General features: G+C 34.8%; 1 protein-coding gene across 8 annotated transcripts in view; it reads left to right on the forward strand.

Moving 5' to 3' along the window:
- The window catches only part of MYCBP2 (MYC binding protein 2), a 173,440-nt gene that overhangs the window by 34,938 nt on the left and 121,007 nt on the right, over window positions 1-17,495 (forward strand). For all 8 annotated transcript variants that reach the window (XM_021548051.3, XM_021548057.3, XM_021548055.3 and 5 more), the window contains exons 4-17: window positions 299-452; window positions 1,701-1,897; window positions 2,120-2,362; window positions 2,639-2,710; window positions 4,538-4,634; window positions 8,861-8,934; window positions 10,071-10,209; window positions 10,823-10,899; window positions 12,419-12,623; window positions 13,538-13,702; window positions 14,393-14,551; window positions 15,014-15,218; window positions 15,892-16,037; window positions 16,716-16,817. In XM_021548051.3, coding sequence (XP_021403726.2) covers window positions 299-452; window positions 1,701-1,897; window positions 2,120-2,362; window positions 2,639-2,710; window positions 4,538-4,634; window positions 8,861-8,934; window positions 10,071-10,209; window positions 10,823-10,899; window positions 12,419-12,623; window positions 13,538-13,702; window positions 14,393-14,551; window positions 15,014-15,218; window positions 15,892-16,037; window positions 16,716-16,817 — 2,035 coding nt within the window. The remainder of the gene's footprint in view (window positions 1-298; window positions 453-1,700; window positions 1,898-2,119; window positions 2,363-2,638; window positions 2,711-4,537; window positions 4,635-8,860; window positions 8,935-10,070; window positions 10,210-10,822; window positions 10,900-12,418; window positions 12,624-13,537; window positions 13,703-14,392; window positions 14,552-15,013; window positions 15,219-15,891; window positions 16,038-16,715; window positions 16,818-17,495) is intronic.

Genomic DNA, 17,495 nt, shown 5'->3' on the forward strand with positions numbered 1-17,495 from the left:
GGCTCAGAGGTATAGTTTGCCTTTTTACTGTGCAAAAAATTTTAAGCTTCCTTATTCTTTCAAGAAATTTACTTTGCTTAGACATGCTCTTTTATGTAGTGGCTGACTACTCGTAATATTTGCTGGTATAGTTGTATTGGTGGATTCTTGATTTTGATTCTGGTTTAACGCTGTATTTTAGATTGCAACTTTTTATTTGAGTAATTGTCTTATTCAGTGAACACTGGTATATACTTTTTTGATGAAGATCTAAAAATATTATATTGACATCTGTTTTGAAAAATCTGTACTTCTTTAGATCATTGAAGTTGGATTGTGTGAAGTCTTTGAATTGATAAAGGAGACAAGATTTTCTCATCCATCCTTGTGTCTCAGGAGCTTACAAGCCCTACTTAATGTGCTCCAGGGTCAGCAACCAGAAGGCCTTCAATCAGAGCCTCCTGAAGTCCTAGGTAATATCTCATCTCTTACTGTATTTTTATTAATATACATCTGTTATTGTGTTGGACAGAAGAAAATGGTTCTTGGCAAGTATTTGTGAGATAGTAACATGCTTGTTCTCAAGTGACCGACTATTTTGACATACTAACTCCTTAGAGTGCATAATATGCTGACAAAGTAAATAAACATCTCAGTCTAAATAATTGGGTTTCCCTTTCTTACTGGAACATAAAATACTTGGTCTGATTGGAAATCATGCAGTTTTAGGGTGAATTTTTCTTGTAATCTGTTGTGGTCTATAGCTTAGAGGTTTAATTTTGTAATTTATGTGGAGCTGTCAAATTCAAATATGTTAAAAGTCTCGCTTTTATTCTCTGGCCATCTGAAAGCTTCCCTGAAAATTAATTTTCTTTTTAATGATATTGAAAGTAAAAGTTGAACTTCGGATGCCTTTGAGAGCATGATTAACTATATCCTTTAAGTTAAAATCCTGTTATCTTTTGTTGGTTTATAGAACTGCAGAGAAGTCTAGGCTGTAGCCTGGGTTCTTTAAAATAATTTTTAAAATTTGTTGTTAGACTTGATGTATTTTTTCATGTTTTATGACTTAAAAGTATTTATTGCGTTTCCAAAGATTGTAGTTTGCTACAGAAAACTTATTTTGTATTGATACATGGACTATTAAAAAGCTACTGAGAAGACTTTTTGATTACTGCCATAGAGATTAATTGTATCAGCTTTCAAGAAAAATTAGGTGTATTTCTGTTCACACCTGGATTGTTACAGAAGTTCATCCACCAAACAGTGTTTGGAAAGAGGCATATGATCAAAATAATTTTCAAGCCTCGATTTGAAATGCTTGTTTCTATGAAGTGAATTGTGCTTCAAACATGGATAAGGGTTACAAAGAGTAGACAAGTGATCTACACATCATCTCAGTGATGGGGTAGACTGAATAGTGTCTACTACAATAAGACTGTCTGCACCACTTCTTGTTAATGTGTTCCTCTGTGACAGAAGGACTTGTAGTTTTTCTTCAGCCATGGTGATTATCCAGACTTGATGTTTTCCGGCTGAAAAGAAGAAAAGTTAAGGATAATTCATGTTAATTTAATATGCTTTTCTGTCTGAAATTAGCTCTAAACATAATAGATGAGGAAAGATATAATGTATTTTCCTATTTTAATTTCTCATTGATAGTTAAAGTGTTTCGTATGATCTTGTGACTGATCTGTGTAATAACTGTGTTTTATCTGCAGAATCCCTGTTCCAGCTGCTTTTGGAAATAACTGTCCGTAGCACGGGAATGAATGACAGTACAGGACAGTCCTTGACAGCACTTTCCTGCGCTTGCCTCTTCAGTTTGGTAGCTGCCTGGGGAGAGACAGGAAGAACATTGCAAGCAATCTCTGCAATCCTCACCAATAATGGCAGCCATGCTTGTCAGACTATTCAGGTCTTGCATTAAAACTTCTCTGTTTCTGGGAGTTTTTGTAAATGAGTACTTCTCATGAGTTCTGAGAAGATGTATTGTTTAACTGTTACCTCTTGCCCCCACTCACTGTTTTTGAGATCAGTTGGTTTTTCTTTGTCTCTCTTGAGTTGGAGTTAGAATAGAAAATCTTAACATTTAAAAAAATTGTCATCTTTTTCACTCACTACTTTTTTTACTGTTTAGGTGCCAACCATTTTAAACTCTCTTCAGCGGAGTGTACAGGCAGTTCTGGTGGGCAAAATCCAAATCCAGGACTGGTTCAGTAATGGGATAAAGAAGGCAGCCTTGATGCACAAATGGCCATTGAAAGACATATCTGTAGATGAAGATGACCAGTGCCTACTTCAGAGTGATGGTTTTTTCCTCTATCTCTTATGTAAAGACGGACTTTACAAAATTGGCTCTGGATATAGCGGGACAGTGAGGGTAATGTGGCTGCTTCTTGTCTGATGAGTGATACTTAGTATTTTAATTTAACTTCTGTGATGTCCTATTTCCATGGACAATCTTACCTAGGTTACTAATAATCAGTTCTATTATAGTTGGTGTATTTTTTTTCTGATTATTTCTGTGACAATTTGACAACATTTTCTTAGAATTTTCACTTGGCAATGTATTTGAAGGTATTATTTAGATGATGAATGATTGTGTTGAGTTTTCACTCTGGTATTTGTTAAATGATGGAAGTTTTTTGCTTTTCAGGGCCATATATACAATTCTACATCCCGCATCAAAAACAGAAAAGAAAAAAAGTCTTGGTTAGGTTATGCTCAGGTAGGTGAATACTTAAAATACAAAATGTGCAGCCCTCCTCATCCCTCATGAGTGGTTTAAGTAGACCCTGGCTTAGAGTAAGCTTACATGGATATTTTACCATCCCTTTGGCTTTTTTTATAAAAAACAAAATTTTTGGTACTGGTTTCTAAATTATGGAGAATGACGGACATGTGGTTGTACTGGCCTTTGGAAAGGAATAATGGAGTTTCTTTGCTTTGTGTTGTCACTGTAAAGACTTTTGAAAAATATGATGGTTTAGCACATCAGTTTATGAACTGTACAGTCAATTGCTGTGTGTTTCTAAGTGCATGTCAGTGGATGTAAAAAAGTGCTGTTACAACAAACATGTAAAAATATTTGAAATACTTGTTTATGAAAAGAAATTGGCATTAAAACATCTGCAGCAAAATAAGAAAATGGTGTTTTGGCTGGGAAGGATTGAGCATATGTAAACAATACATAGAGATAGAGATAATTGTTGATATTGTCTTTGCAGAGTTAATTATATTTCTACAGTTTGTGATTTTTAGAGTTAGTTTCTGGAATATCAACCACTTTTTCTTACCTTTATTATTTATTATGAAAAACCCTCAAAACATTAAAAAATATTTCATAGAGTAATTAATTTACTGAATTTATTGTATATTTACTCTTAACTGAGTGATCTCATTGTCCCAGTGTGGTTTTTAGTATACTCCTTGCCACGCTTTTGAGGTGAAATGGTTCATTACAAATATATGTTCTTTCACTGCAGTTTTTGTGTTTGTGTAAACACAAACACATGAGATCTGGTTTTATTTAATGCAAAAGCAGATCACCAAAATATACACTGGCACAAAACAAATGGGTGTGGATATATTCATCCTGGAGCCTGTTTTATCTGTTTTATCAGTTTGGAAAGGAACAGGATTCATATGGTTTCATTATATAGTGTTACATGTTTGAATATTCTGTACATAACTATAAATATGTGGTGCTTTTTGAGTGCTTGTACCAGGTAGGTGCACTTACACAGTGACTGTAACCAAAGGCACTGCAGTTTGGATAAGTGTCATTCTGTGGCTATATTTATAGAAAGGTGTGTAACTTGCACATATTGCTCATTATGTGTCCGTAAGAGATAAAATCTGTCCTTAGTTTCATTTCCATTCAGGTGCATGGTTAACTTAAATTCAGGTGATTTTTCTTACTTCATCATATTATAGTTACTTTTAGATTGAAGCTTTTCTGTCTACTTTAATGCTCTTTGCTTAATTTATGTGGGCTTGTTTTCCTCATTTTGCTGAGATTTATTTATCCAGTAGTTGCAATGAAAGAAAATGTCTTAGTGTGGGAGTCGATGTAGTTAATTAATATTTCTTTTATTCTAGGTTTTAATGCATGTATTAATATGCATTAATGATTGCTCCTCTATATAGGACAACATTATCTTTTGCCTTCCTCGTATTCCTGTTACTATTCTGTTGATTTGAAAAGTGGATACAGAAACACTGGTTTTTGCTGTGGCTTTTAAGTCTAATTGTATACAGATATAAATTACAGAATTAATATGTGGGGCTTCAAAAGTTGTATACAAGCTTCAGCATGCTTATCTATGGCATGTAGAAAGTGGAGGAAGGGAGTCAAATTTCCATTTTTTAATGTGGAATTTAGTTAAAATTTGGCTTAGTAGAAAAAATGTTGATCATCATTTGATGTAAAAGGTTCCCACTATTTTAAAGCAATATCTAAAATAATCATTCCATCTTTTTCCCATTTAACATCTGTTAATGTATTTAAGAGTATTTTCATACCTTCATATATTTTCTTCTTTGTTCTTGACAGGGCTATTTATTATACAGAGATGCAAATAATCACAGTATGACAGCCATAAGAATAAACCCTGAAACTTTGGAACAAGATGGTACAGTTGCTTTGCCAGGTGAGAACCTCCAATGAGAGAAATTTGGTATAGTTTGCTGTTTATATGTTATGTATTATCAGGCAAGCAGAAGAGAAACAGAGATTTTGAGGTCACAAATAGATTGCTTTGGGACTTTGCTTCACTTCAGACCAGCTTCATTATTTCACTTAAAGGCCTTACATCTTACTCCAGTTGCTGGAAGAATATTGCAACATTTTAGAATATGTGAACATATTAATTTAAAGACTACAAGAGGTTAAATTATTTCCTAAAAAATGTATTTTCTTCTCATTTGAACTTTGAATGTTTGGCTCATGTGTGACTTCGTTTCCAGGATTTCTTACATGTAAGTAATTATAAATGATGAACAAAACCATTTTGTTTTTTAATAGGGTAAAAAGATCCAAAAAGCAAAGGCAGCTAATGAACACTGATGGACTATGCTTCTAATGTTTATATTGGTGGTGGATTTTGGTTTATTTGTTAGGGAAATTTTTTTTTTTTTTTTTTTTGGTTTTGGGTGGGCTTTGTGTGTGTTTTGTGGCTGGTTGCTTGTTTTCATTTTGTTATCCTTTTTCAGAGGAGCCTCATAACTTCAGTCTGTTTAGAGAATAAGGATGTTCCTGGAACATGCTTTAATGGCTTCTAGTGAACTTAGCTACACAGATAAATAGCAGAAGGACAATTTTTTAATCAAACAATGACAGGCTTATTTTGTAGATCAGAAGAAAGATTTTTGTTTCATTCTGGCGTAAATAAGAAACTACTGACTGAAACCTCAGGAGAGTTCTGTAGGATTTTTGTCTTTAAAATGCAAACAGCAATTTTTTAAACATGTTCTGAAGGTTGAATCTAATCCATGCAACCTTCTGCACATCCTTAAAGTATGGATGACTTTTTAAGCTGCTCTTGCTCTTTGTGGGGACTGTATAGGATATTTCAGTGAGAACACATTCAAGGGCCTGTAAAACTGCCTCTCAGAGTAGTTTTTCAGCTTTGTTCCCCTCAAGGCAGCTCCTTATGCAGTAGGGTTCATTGATGTCCTTAATTATGTTACCATTTGTAAACAAATCAGTGTTCTTCATGCAGGTCCTGAGAGAGATTTGAGCACATTTAAAGTCTACCCTTCAGAGCTGTTAGCTTGTTTTTGCAAATCTCAGTGACAAGTGTCATTCTGCAAGACTGCCTTGTATTTACACTGTAAAAAGGCACAGATTAAACGTGTGTGCCTTCTCAACAAATTGCAAAAGCAAATCCGAATGGGAATACCCTTTCACAAATTTCTCAAACTATCTGCACAGTTGCATTTTGTATCATTTGTGATGGTGTTAAAGTAGATGTTAGATGTTCTTTGTAACTCCAATCCTATATATTTCGGGTCTTGAACTTTGCTGTTTTGATTTGTGCACTTCTACACATTTATCTCAGTGTGTTATTGTCAGAAGATATTACCTTGTTCTTTTGCTTAGGATAAATTCCGAGGGGTCTACTTCTGGTTATTTTCCTTTCCCATTCAAAAAAATGAAATGAAGGTAGAGGGAAGGTGTCTGACCTGAGGAAAACTGAGTAGGTACTTAACTCTGAATGGTAGTGGCTGCCCCTCTGCAATCTTATGGTGACATACAAGTTGTTCTAGTTCTGAAAAGCCATGCTGGATAGAACTAGAGGCCAGTGACCTTGCCAACAGCTGAACACAGTAAATATTTGCTCCTAGTTGGGATGATATTCAGACATGGCTCTGTGTAGAATTAATCTCTTTCAAATGCCTGGGCTGCTGATAGTGCATTAAAAAAAGGTCTTAGAATTTATTCATACAAGGGATGCATAGGAGGCTAGGAGATTTGATTAGAAGTTGATCCTAGGTAGAAGTCACAAGATCTTAGAAAAATCAGAGAACTATGGAACATTATTTTCTCCTTTCTCAGAGAGTAGGATCCATCAGCTTCTTGAAACCATAAACTTCGATTTTAGAAGGGCAGTCTTTCCATGTTGAAAGATGATCTTGCAAATCCATCCTTATATATCTAGAACTACCAGGCTATGTGTCACCATTTTTGTGCGTAAGGCCTTTGCCAAGATTTATACACTGTACCTGAGTTGTGTATCTGTTTTTATCTGACTGTGTATCAGTCCATGTATCATAAAAGAATGTCTGAATTCCATGAGAATTTACTAGGTGACTAGGCCTGAATTTACAGAGGTTTTCATCTTTGCCGTTTCTTTCAGCAGTGATGCTTACTGCACACCTTAAAACAGTTTCTGTTTTCAGCTGGAGAAATTGAAGTCACATGGTATATGGTTTTACTGTTCTTTGAAATTGCAAATTAGTATCTCAGGCTCACTATTCCCTTAGTGCAGAAAGTACTGATAACTGAGGGTAACCTACATGACCTCAAGGCCTGCATTTTTAGCAGGTGCAGAATGCTCAAGTTGAATGTCGAAGGTGATGCTTCACAGTCATCTTCCTTTGAAGCCTCTGAGGAGGCTGTGATTAACAGATGTTTGTAGTTATGTGATTTTAGTAAAACATGAACCCTTTCTTTTATAGCAATCTCCAGACAGAAAGCTTGTCCTCACCCCTGTAATATATAGTAATATACAAAGATTGAATAAGATTTAGGATTGATCATGCAAGTTCCTTCCTACTGAGACACTATACTAGTTTTTCCAAATGCTCCATTTGCCTTCCATTTTTTTGTCTTCCCAATGATTAGATTTTTAATACTGGGTCTGCTTGTTAGCTAAGCAAGTGCTAATTTTTAGGAAGTCTTCTGGAGAGCATGTATTAAAAAAAGCCAGAACATCCCTGTTGCAGATTTCCTCTTTGAACAGATCTATCAAACACAGGAACAACCCCCAGAAATGTTTACCAGGAGACTCACCTTTCTTGGAGAGACTCCAACAATAGGCTAAACAGTGCAATACAGACCCACTGGTGGGCAGAATGTGCTGTTTCCTTGGCTGTTCTGTTTGTGTGAGCATGTAATTTTCAGTCATTCAAGGAAACTTCACGCTTATCAGCTTTCTGTAACTGTTGGAGAAATTTAGATTAGTTTGGAGTAATTAATTTGGAGTAATTTAGATTAGTTTTGGAACTTCTCATCCAGTTACTGATACTTCTTTTATCACTAACATGACTTTGTAGCATAGAGAATTAGTAGCATGGATTGCCTTTGGTTGTTAAATCTGAGATTGTTTTTGCCAGCGCAGTATTTCAAGCTTCGGTGTTTCTGCTGCCATTTTGCATCATGCTTGCTGCATACCTTCTGTGATTCATACCTGGTTCTGCTCTAAGGGAAAGGAAAGTTGTCTACTTTTGGTATTTTGCTTCCAGATATGAAAGTTACAGAAAGCTTTCTAAGGCATATTCTATTCCTGGTAAGATACTATTGGACTGGGCAGTGTATCAGGAAAAAATAAACGATGGATTTCTGTGGGGTGTTTTCAGCTGTATTGTTTTTAATGCTTTGGCTAGGTAGCAAAAAAACAGTGAACTTGCTGGTTAGGCTAGAGAGACATTTTCTGTGCTTCATTTAGCATTAAATTTATTTGATAAAATGTTAATACTGGATCTTTGTTCAGATTATGAAGCAAATATTTGGAGTGTAAAGTGGCTGTCCTGTACTATTTTTGGAAGAGATCTTTTTCCTGTGTGTAATCAATGAGACAAACACAAGCCATATGATATCATTATTTTTTCCAGTAGTTCCATCAGCAGTGCAAAAACCCCCTAGATTTTCAGTTAATAGTTTAGTGAAATTCATAAATTGTGAAAAAGGAGATAAATAATGAGAACTATGATTCATTTACTTCTGTAGATTTTATATGCTGGACTGAGGAAACATTTCTTTGAAGATAATAGTCCTTTGGGAAAGGAGAAAGATTTAATAGTCCTGGAAAATTTGAATTTTATTTGTGTTGTAATAGTTTGTAATGTGCTTCACAGGTGAGAGGTGAATGCTTTTTTTATTGCAGTTCAATTTTGGGGTGTAACCACTCACATTTCATACAGTGGAAAGTGCTGTAATAACTCTTACGGGAACTAAGGAGAATTACATGCTTTTGGTGAGACAGGACATCTTAGTGTAAAATAACACATTATCAGAATGGTATGATCTCACTTGAGACAAAATAGAACTCTCATGATCTGATTAGAGTGAGAATGAATTAGGCAGAAGCAGAGATTAGTGTGAGTATGCATGCTAATATAAACTGATGCAGTGCACTTCATTTTTCTGTCACAGATTGTCATACTGAAGGGCAGAATATCCTTTTCACAGATGGAGAATATATTAATCAAATAGCAGCATCTAGAGACGTAAGTTTTACAAATGATGGGTAAACTATTTTTCTCTCAAGTGGGTTTTATTTTACAATATTTATAGCTTTCTTTTTGCTTTGTTTGGCATTTTCTTCACTAACACAAGTGAGGAAAAGATCTATGTAACTAGAAATAATGAGAAACTTCCATATTAGCACATTAAAATGTAGTATTTTAGTATTTATTCACAAAACTTTGATTTGTGATTGACTTTATTTTTCAGGCAAGTTTTAAGAAAAACTCCATTGCTCTTTCAAGAAAAAAAAATCTTATATGTTGAATAGTGTCTTTTTAACATGTTCTACAGGTTCTTTGTGGGATAAGCTTTGTAGAGCTTAAGGATAATTTTTTTCCTTGATTTGAGTTTCTGTAATTGCTTTGGAACTTCTATGCGCATTTCAGACAGTTTTATTAGAAGAGATAGGAAATACACTACATTCCAGTTGATTTTTGTGTGAAAATTGCCTGTTGGCCAAAGCTATGGAAGCTCAAAGAAGGGCTCCTACTAGGGACAAAACTGTAGTGGTAGTTGTATTTTTTTTCAGCAGACAGTTACGTTTTTAGTTCTGGTGTGTTTTTTGTTAGTGAGAAATCTGTAAAATAGGAATGGGCTGAAATTGGGCTGTCAACAGATGCTAAGCATCAAGTGTAGAAAAACCAGGATTAACCCATTCCCCTCCTAACAGAATCAACTGTTGGGCATTTTTTTAACATGGCAAGATGAAGATACTCTGCACTTTTAAACAGAAAACTGTTCTAGCTACACTTTACCACAGTCACTCTGCATACAGAATTTTGGATTCTGAATTAGGAGAAGTTCAGAGCTTAAACATAGGTGCAAATAGTTACAAGGGTAACATTTCTATAGCAGTTTCCTATTTTTATAGTGTTCATAGCATTTTCATAGAACTCAATATACGTTTGAGGATTCAGATACTTACTTCAGCTTGTCCTGAAGGCCACTTTTTTCTTTTCTTCTCTGTAGTAAATGTTATGTTATAATAAATGTTACTTTATCAGTATGTCCTCTGACGTTTACTCTGAAATAGTACTATGTCAATGCACTTAGGACTTGAAAACTAAATTAGTTAATTTCTTTTACAGTATAAAGTGGATTTTTGTATTTATTGCAGGATGGCTTTGTAGTGCGAATATTTGCCACAAGTACTGAGCCAGTATTGCAACAAGAACTGCAGCTTAAACTTGCAAGAAAATGCTTACATGCCTGTGGCATCTCATTGTTTGATCTGGAAAAAGATTTGCACATTATCAGTAAGTTCTCTTCTTTGAAGGTTAATAACAAGACTGGTAATTCAAACAGGAGAGCTTAAACACTGTGCTTTCCTTTGGCTCTATTATGTGCAGGAAGGTATAGCTCCATAATAAACACATGGAGAGGGGTTTGAAACCATTCAGTCATTACTTGACTCAGAGGCAAATCCATACACCCATTTGGAACCACCTTTCTGTCTCTAGTACTGTTCATGGTTTTCTAGTATTTTCCTTCAGTTGTATAATAAATATATAATTGTTTGAAGCTTGGATTTTATAAAACATAGAATCTGTTGGAACTCCTTGCTGTGGCTCAAAGTTAACAAGTTACAAGGAACACTGACTGGATTAAAGGGAGAAAGAATTACATTGAAAAACACATTTGCAGATGAATTTGAGGTGAAGAATTGTTAGTATTTATGGAAGGTATTGTGAAAAAGTATCACTTGGCCTTTTTTTTGGGATATTTTTGCTCTGTTGAGCTTGCTTTTGGCTCTATCAGAACAAAAAAAAAAGGCCTATTTGGCTCCATGGACCAGCAGAGGTGGATAGGTGACTGGTCTGTGAAACTGCCTGGTTAAACTGTTCAGTTAACGCAATCTTACTTGCACAGGTACAGGGTTTGATGAGGAATCAGCTGTCCTTGGTGCTGGGAGAGAGTTTGCACTGATGAAAACTGCTAGTGGAAAGGTACTGAAAATATTCTGTAGTAAATAGCAAATTGCACCAATAGATTTATGTTTTTTTAATTTAATAATTATTTTCCATAATTTCTTTTTGGCTTTTGAGTATGTTAGAATGTATGTCTATAACTGTATTCAAATATATTTTTCAGAGCCAGCTTTAAAACATAAAAGTCAAATAGTGATTTTAAAGCATAAACAGATAGTTGGAACCCCATAGAAATCCATGACTTGAATTTATAGAATTTCTGAAGTCAGTCTTGCAATGAAGGGCTTTGTTTAAATTTGGGAAACAAAACTGCCTTCTGTATACGAATGATATGTTAGCACCTTTGTAAATTTCACCGCCTCATTAACTTTACACAGTCTGACCACAGTAATTTATTTAAATCCCATCCTGATTTTTTTTCTGATCTTTTAGAAAATTATTGATTCCCCTATGCAAATTTTTCAATTGATTTCTTTAAACCTATTCTTAATGATTTGATATGTTGTTCTGCTCAGTGGAGACTTTTTGAGGCATTTGCATAATCACGGAAATTTAGAAATACTGTCACTGACTCTTTACATTACTTACTGTGGTTCTATTTCAGTGTGAAAGACTAATGCTATTTATCTTGTAGAAACATAGTTCTTAATTACATGTTCAAAATTGTATTGCTGTGTTGGAATGAAAGCATTGCCATGCTGTTGTCAAACAATGAGTTTGTTGAAAATGTTAGAGTAAATATTTTTTAAGAAAATCTCTTGGTATGTACTAGAATTTGATCAAATAGAACTCTTCAGCATCGAGAGAGACAGATTACTTTATCATTCAACTAACAAAAGTGCCTGTTCAGTATAAAATTAACAAATTTCCTGGGTTTGGTCTATAAAGTTGTCTGTTAAGGTAGGAAATACAATATGTAATGCAATGTAAAATGGCTTCAGGTCCCCGTAGGTTGACACAGCAGTTTTATAGAGCTGTTGAGTTGCATGATTCTAAAGGAAACTTTTTAGTTCACATCAGTATTTTTTTGTTTGTTCATGTGAAATGTCTTACTCTGTTATTTACACAGTCAGTGGTTACTGTGGATTTACTAGATGTGTTTTACAAATGTGTTGAAGCATATTAAAATATGTAGTAATTTGTTATTTTTAATTGATTTTATTGATATAATACCATCTTGCTTTTACACGGACCAGACATTTTTGTGAGGTGTTTTAAATGCTTCCTCTGAGTAGTTTCTTTGGTTCTTTCTTGTGTGTTAAACTCATCTAGCCAAACAATTATATATGAAAACTCACTCAATGGCTCAGTAGAAAGTACATTTCAAAACAATCTAATCTAAGAATCTAATCAGAATGTTTCCCCCATTAAGTCAAAATTGATGGGTTTGGGACAGAGATACTGTAATGGCATAAACAAAGTTAGGAAGAGTGCAGCGTGCTTTGAAATGAAAGGATTAAAAATAATGCAACTCTGAGAATTACGTAAGCTTGAAGTGCTGTGGCATAACTAAAACTGATAAACTTTTTTCTCCTAGATTTATTATACTGGCAAATATCAGAGCCTTGGAATCAAACAAGGTGGCCCTTCAGCTGGCAAATGGGTTGAACTCCCAATCACAAAATCTCCAAAGATTATTCAGTTTTCTGTTGGACATGATGGCTCACATGCCTTACTTGTTGCTGAGGATGGAAGCATATTCTTCACAGGTTCTGCTAGTAAAGGAGAGGATGGTGAATCAAGTATGTATCATCACTTGCTTGACCAGTGGTTGATAAAAGCCTTCTAAAGAGTTTTTAATTTGAAAATAAAAGTTCCAGCATTTTCCAGGAATATATAAGCATGCCATTTGTGCTGGAGATTATGCTGACCACAAGTCCTGAAAAACAGTGCCAAAACCTCTCCCAGCTACAGAATCTGATCTGTGTTTTACCACAGTTTGGGTTATGTGGTGGAGGTATTATTTTAGACTTGTCCCAAGAAAAGTCAGTAGTAAATTTGGTCAAGAGGCCATGCTGTCTGCTTGGAACTTTGCAAAACTGTGGAGCCAAACTTTTGCCTCTTCGCTATTGTTTTATTGAGCTTTGGAAATTGGTGTTTTGCTGGCTGGTGGAGGTGCATTGATGAGAACTTGTAGAGGCAGATCTTCTGCGCTCAATCAAGCAGAATTCTTCAGACATTAAAGAAGACAAATTAATTTGAACTTTGGACTAACAAATGCCTCATCAATATAAGATTAACACATTTCCTAGTCTTGATTTCTGTAGTTATGTGTGTTGGTTGAAATACACTTTGTAAGACAATTGATGAGAACTTTAAGTGTCCTGAAGCTGGGATCTGCTGTAATATTGAATTAAATACTTCACTTTAGGAAACAGATGGTAGATGATGATGTGGTAGTTTAATAAAAATAATTAAAGTGGTTTGAAATACTAGAAGAATCATTTCTAAAAGATACTGATCTAATCATGTCTTGGCTTGCCATTGAATTTTTTGAGAGGAACCTGTATAATCCAATTAAAATTATACCAGGAGATTGTACAGATAGTTAATTATTTGTTTGGGTTTTTTTCATTAGTGGTCTGAAAACTAGTGATTATGCATGTGATGGTTTGGGAGTTTTAGATTTACTTGTAATTTATTTATTTATTTAAAGCTAAAAGCAGACGGCAATCCAAACCATATAAGCCTAAAAAAATTATTAAAATGGAAGGAAAGATCGTCATATCTACAGCGTGCAATAATGGAAGCAGTTCTGTAATTTCCAAAGATGGAGAACTCTACATGTTTGGAAAAGATGCCATTTACTCTGATAGTACAAGTAAGTTAATATTGGTCTTTTAAATTATTTTTCAACTGAAGTAATTGAAATTACTTTGGAAGTTTTTAGTCCATGAAAATGTTGTTTGTGTGTTTCTTGCCTTCCTAATGTATTTCTGGCATTCTGTTGATTCAGACAAATATGACAGAAGGGTTGAAAAAGGTAGGTTCTGAAAGTTCTGTAAAATAATTTAGCACCAGTGGTGATAAATATCCGAAGTAATTCTTCCACTAAGGACAAGAAAAAATACAAACTTGTGTTAATCTGACACAAGAATGCCACACACAGGAAAAAGTCACAGAAATAAGATGTGCTTTGGTACAAACAAAGGCTGCTGGAAACTAGGCCTTATCTGCTTCTCTGCTCATACAGGGAATCCTGAACACCACAGTTAAAGTGAAATATTAATGAAATAAATTCTAATGGCTTTATGACTCCTTTAGAATTCTTTTTCAAAACAAGTGATTTGCAGCAGTTTTAGGTTTGCTTTTGGCCTTTTATTTTTTGCAGGACAAGTGGCCTAGGCCTAGTTCTCATCTCACTTTTTATTCTAGCACTTGTTTTTTATATCTGTTTTCTCTTGTTGTAAATTTTTTAATTGTCTGTATTTACTATCAATTTTGTTACATCACTGGGTTTACTTCTTGGCTAGAAAGTGCAATTTTTCACCAAGTGTTTTATGTCTTGCAGGTTTAGTAACAGATTTGAAAGGCCATTTTGTGACTCAAGTAGCCATGGGCAAAGCTCACACCTGTGTGTTAATGAAGAATGGAGAAGTTTGGACATTTGGAGTAAATAATAAAGGACAATGTGGACGAGACACAGGCTCTATGAGCCAGGGAGGAAAAGGTATGGAACCTTCTTTTTTTTTTTTTTTTTTTCCCTTTTCATTTGCATGCTGGTAAATGTCAGAACTGAAAAAAAAAATAAACATTTTGCTGTAAAATGTAATTCCAACACTAAAGCTTGAATACATGCAACATGATTAAAAAACTCAAGCATACCCATACACAGAGAGATTTCAAGAAAGTCATGTGCCAGCTGAGCAGGCAAATTGGGCATTCCTAGTCATTTGTTTTAAAACCTGATCTGTGAGTGCTCTTCAGAGCTTCAATGGAGAATAGAATAGGTGGAGATGGAAGTGATCTTTTAAAGGTTATTTAGTGCAACCCCTGGCAATGAGCAGGGACATCTTTAACTAGATCAGGTTGCTCAGAGCCCTATCCAGCTTGTCCTTACCTCTCTGGATAACCAGAACCCTATCTGTTGGCCTTAGAAAGCAAGTATTTATTCTTTCAATATCTTAATTAGGTTTTGGAGTTGAGAACATGGCAACAGCAATGGATGAGGATCTGGAAGAGGAACTGGATGAAAAGGATGAGAAATCAATGATGTGTCCTCCAGGCATGCATAAATGGAAGCTGGAGCAGTGTATGGTGTGCACTGTATGTGGAGATTGCACAGGCTATGGAGCCAGCTGTGTTAGTAGTGGGCGTCCTGATAGAGTACCTGGAGGGTAAGCAGCGTGTGTGAATGTGGGTGGTACAGTGAGATGGATGGCTAAAGCACTTCCTGAATGTGAACTGAGTTAAAATTCCATCTAAAGTAACTTTATAGCTAAATATATAGTAGTATGTGCTTTTAAAATCAGAAATGGTTTTAAATTTTTGGTGATAGCTTGTGGTTGCAAGTGATTCAGTTTTGCAAACTGTTTTTTTTTGCTTTAGCCTGTAGTTCTGTACTAGAAGGTGTTGGATGTGAACACCAATATAATTTCTGTCTCTTGACAGAACTGCTGGCTCAGGATAATTTTTCTTCATCCTGTGATGGACTTTTATCTTGCTATTCAAGTTGTTTTTGTCTGTTACTTAGTTGAGCTGCAGAGGGCCACTACATCACGATTACTATTTCTTCAGCATTTTACATGCTCATTGTTTCCTTGTTCATGGTTTCATGTGGTGTACATTAAATTGAAGAAAGAAAATTAATTCTGAGAAGTCAATTCATTGAACAGTCAGTGTATGATCCTGGCACCATGCAGGAGCAGCCAGGATTTAAACCAGCTGTCCTTCCTGTTTATCTGAGGAGAACTTGCATTCCGCAGATAGAACAAAGTAATAATCTTTATTAAAGGCATCAGTAATGCATAAAAATAAAAGATAGTGATAAAGCAACTCTGTTTGCTACAGAATCTGTGGCTGTGGCTCAGGTGAGTCAGGCTGTGCTGTGTGTGGCTGCTGCAAGGCATGTGCTAGAGAACTGGATGGCCAGGAAGCAAGGCAAAGAGGAATCCTTGACGCTGTAAAAGAGATGATACCTTTAGATCTCTTGCTGGGTAAGTAATACTAAATTAGCAGAAAGACTTTCAATTCTCATTTTTACTGCACCTCTTTTTTTGCCCTATTGTTGTTCAGCACATTTGTTTGCACACTTTGTTGCAGGAGAGTTTTAGTGTAATATTGTTAAAATGGTGCTTAATAGTCAGATTTATTTATTGGTGATACAGCAGATTGAATTTTACTCTTACTATAGTCACCTGTGCCACTTTGTTACCTGTGCAGTTACAATACTAATGTTGATACTACAAAGTTGTTCTTTGTGATATCCTGAAAAATTTTCTATAGTGTTTTTATCAGGATTTAAGCATTCTTAAACTAAAACATGGCTAATTCATGTAAAGCCTTTTAAAACAATCACAGACTTGGTTTAATAATACTGTCTAAAACTTTTTAGGGGAGAATGGAGATAACCATGGCAACACATAACTACATATATGTATCTGCCTAGGTACTACTTAGTGATGTTGGAATAGTCAGATTCATGAAAACCAGGAAATTAGGAGATAAAGCTTAGAACTCCTCCAAATTTACTTAAATCTTTTTTATTTATTGTCAGGGCCATATAAAGAGCAGCTAGTAAATAGGTTTTCAGTTTTCATTTACTTTACTTCTTTATTGCCACCACAACAATTTTAAAGATAATTTTACATATTTTATTTTCTTAATCTATTTAGCTGTCCCTGTTCCTGGAGTTAATATTGAAGAACACCTTCAGCTACGACAAGAAGAAAAGCGGCAGCGTGTAATCAGGAGACATAGATTGGAAGAAGGAAGAGGTGAGTGATTTATTAAGAAGGGCATTGAATAGCTTAAGAAACGTCTGAGTCTGTTTTCTAAGAATGAAGTCTTCCTCCAGTGAGCCTGTACAAACTCGGTCAGGTCCTAAGTAGGTAGTTTGTTATGTAGCCTGCTTTTAGAAAATGGTGGAAAATCTATGTGTTTAAGGAAGTCTACACATAACAATCAGAATTTTAATGATGAAAGGACCATTTTATATTGCTTTCACGGATGAGTTTTTATTTTTTTGCCATTTCCTAGTTGAATGATTGTTTTTTAAAATGTAGATCCTAAAACATATTTAGATGAAGGAAGGACTATGAGCCTGTCTCATGCTATGTACCTATTATATGAATTATCCAATTAGTATAATAAATTATTCAATTTCTGTTGTATTATGATAGGCAGAATTGTCTTTTATAAAATTAACTTTTCTGTATTTGCATAACATGAGAATATTGACACAGACTGAATTAAAAAAACAAAGCACCACTGCAATGTTTGAAAATTTTCTTATGTTTTATCTACCTCATTGTTGATTTTCCACACAAAGAGTAATCTACCTCAAGAACTTTTCACTACTTTTCATGTTCTAAGATACCTCAGTGTCTTGTCAAATTAAATATGAGAAATTCAGACTGATGTAAACTGTAATATTTTTGTAAAGCATGATGATG

Source organism: Lonchura striata, chromosome 2 (genome assembly GCF_046129695.1).
Source record: "Lonchura striata isolate bLonStr1 chromosome 2, bLonStr1.mat, whole genome shotgun sequence".
NCBI classification, from domain to species: Eukaryota; Metazoa; Chordata; class Aves; order Passeriformes; family Estrildidae; genus Lonchura; species Lonchura striata.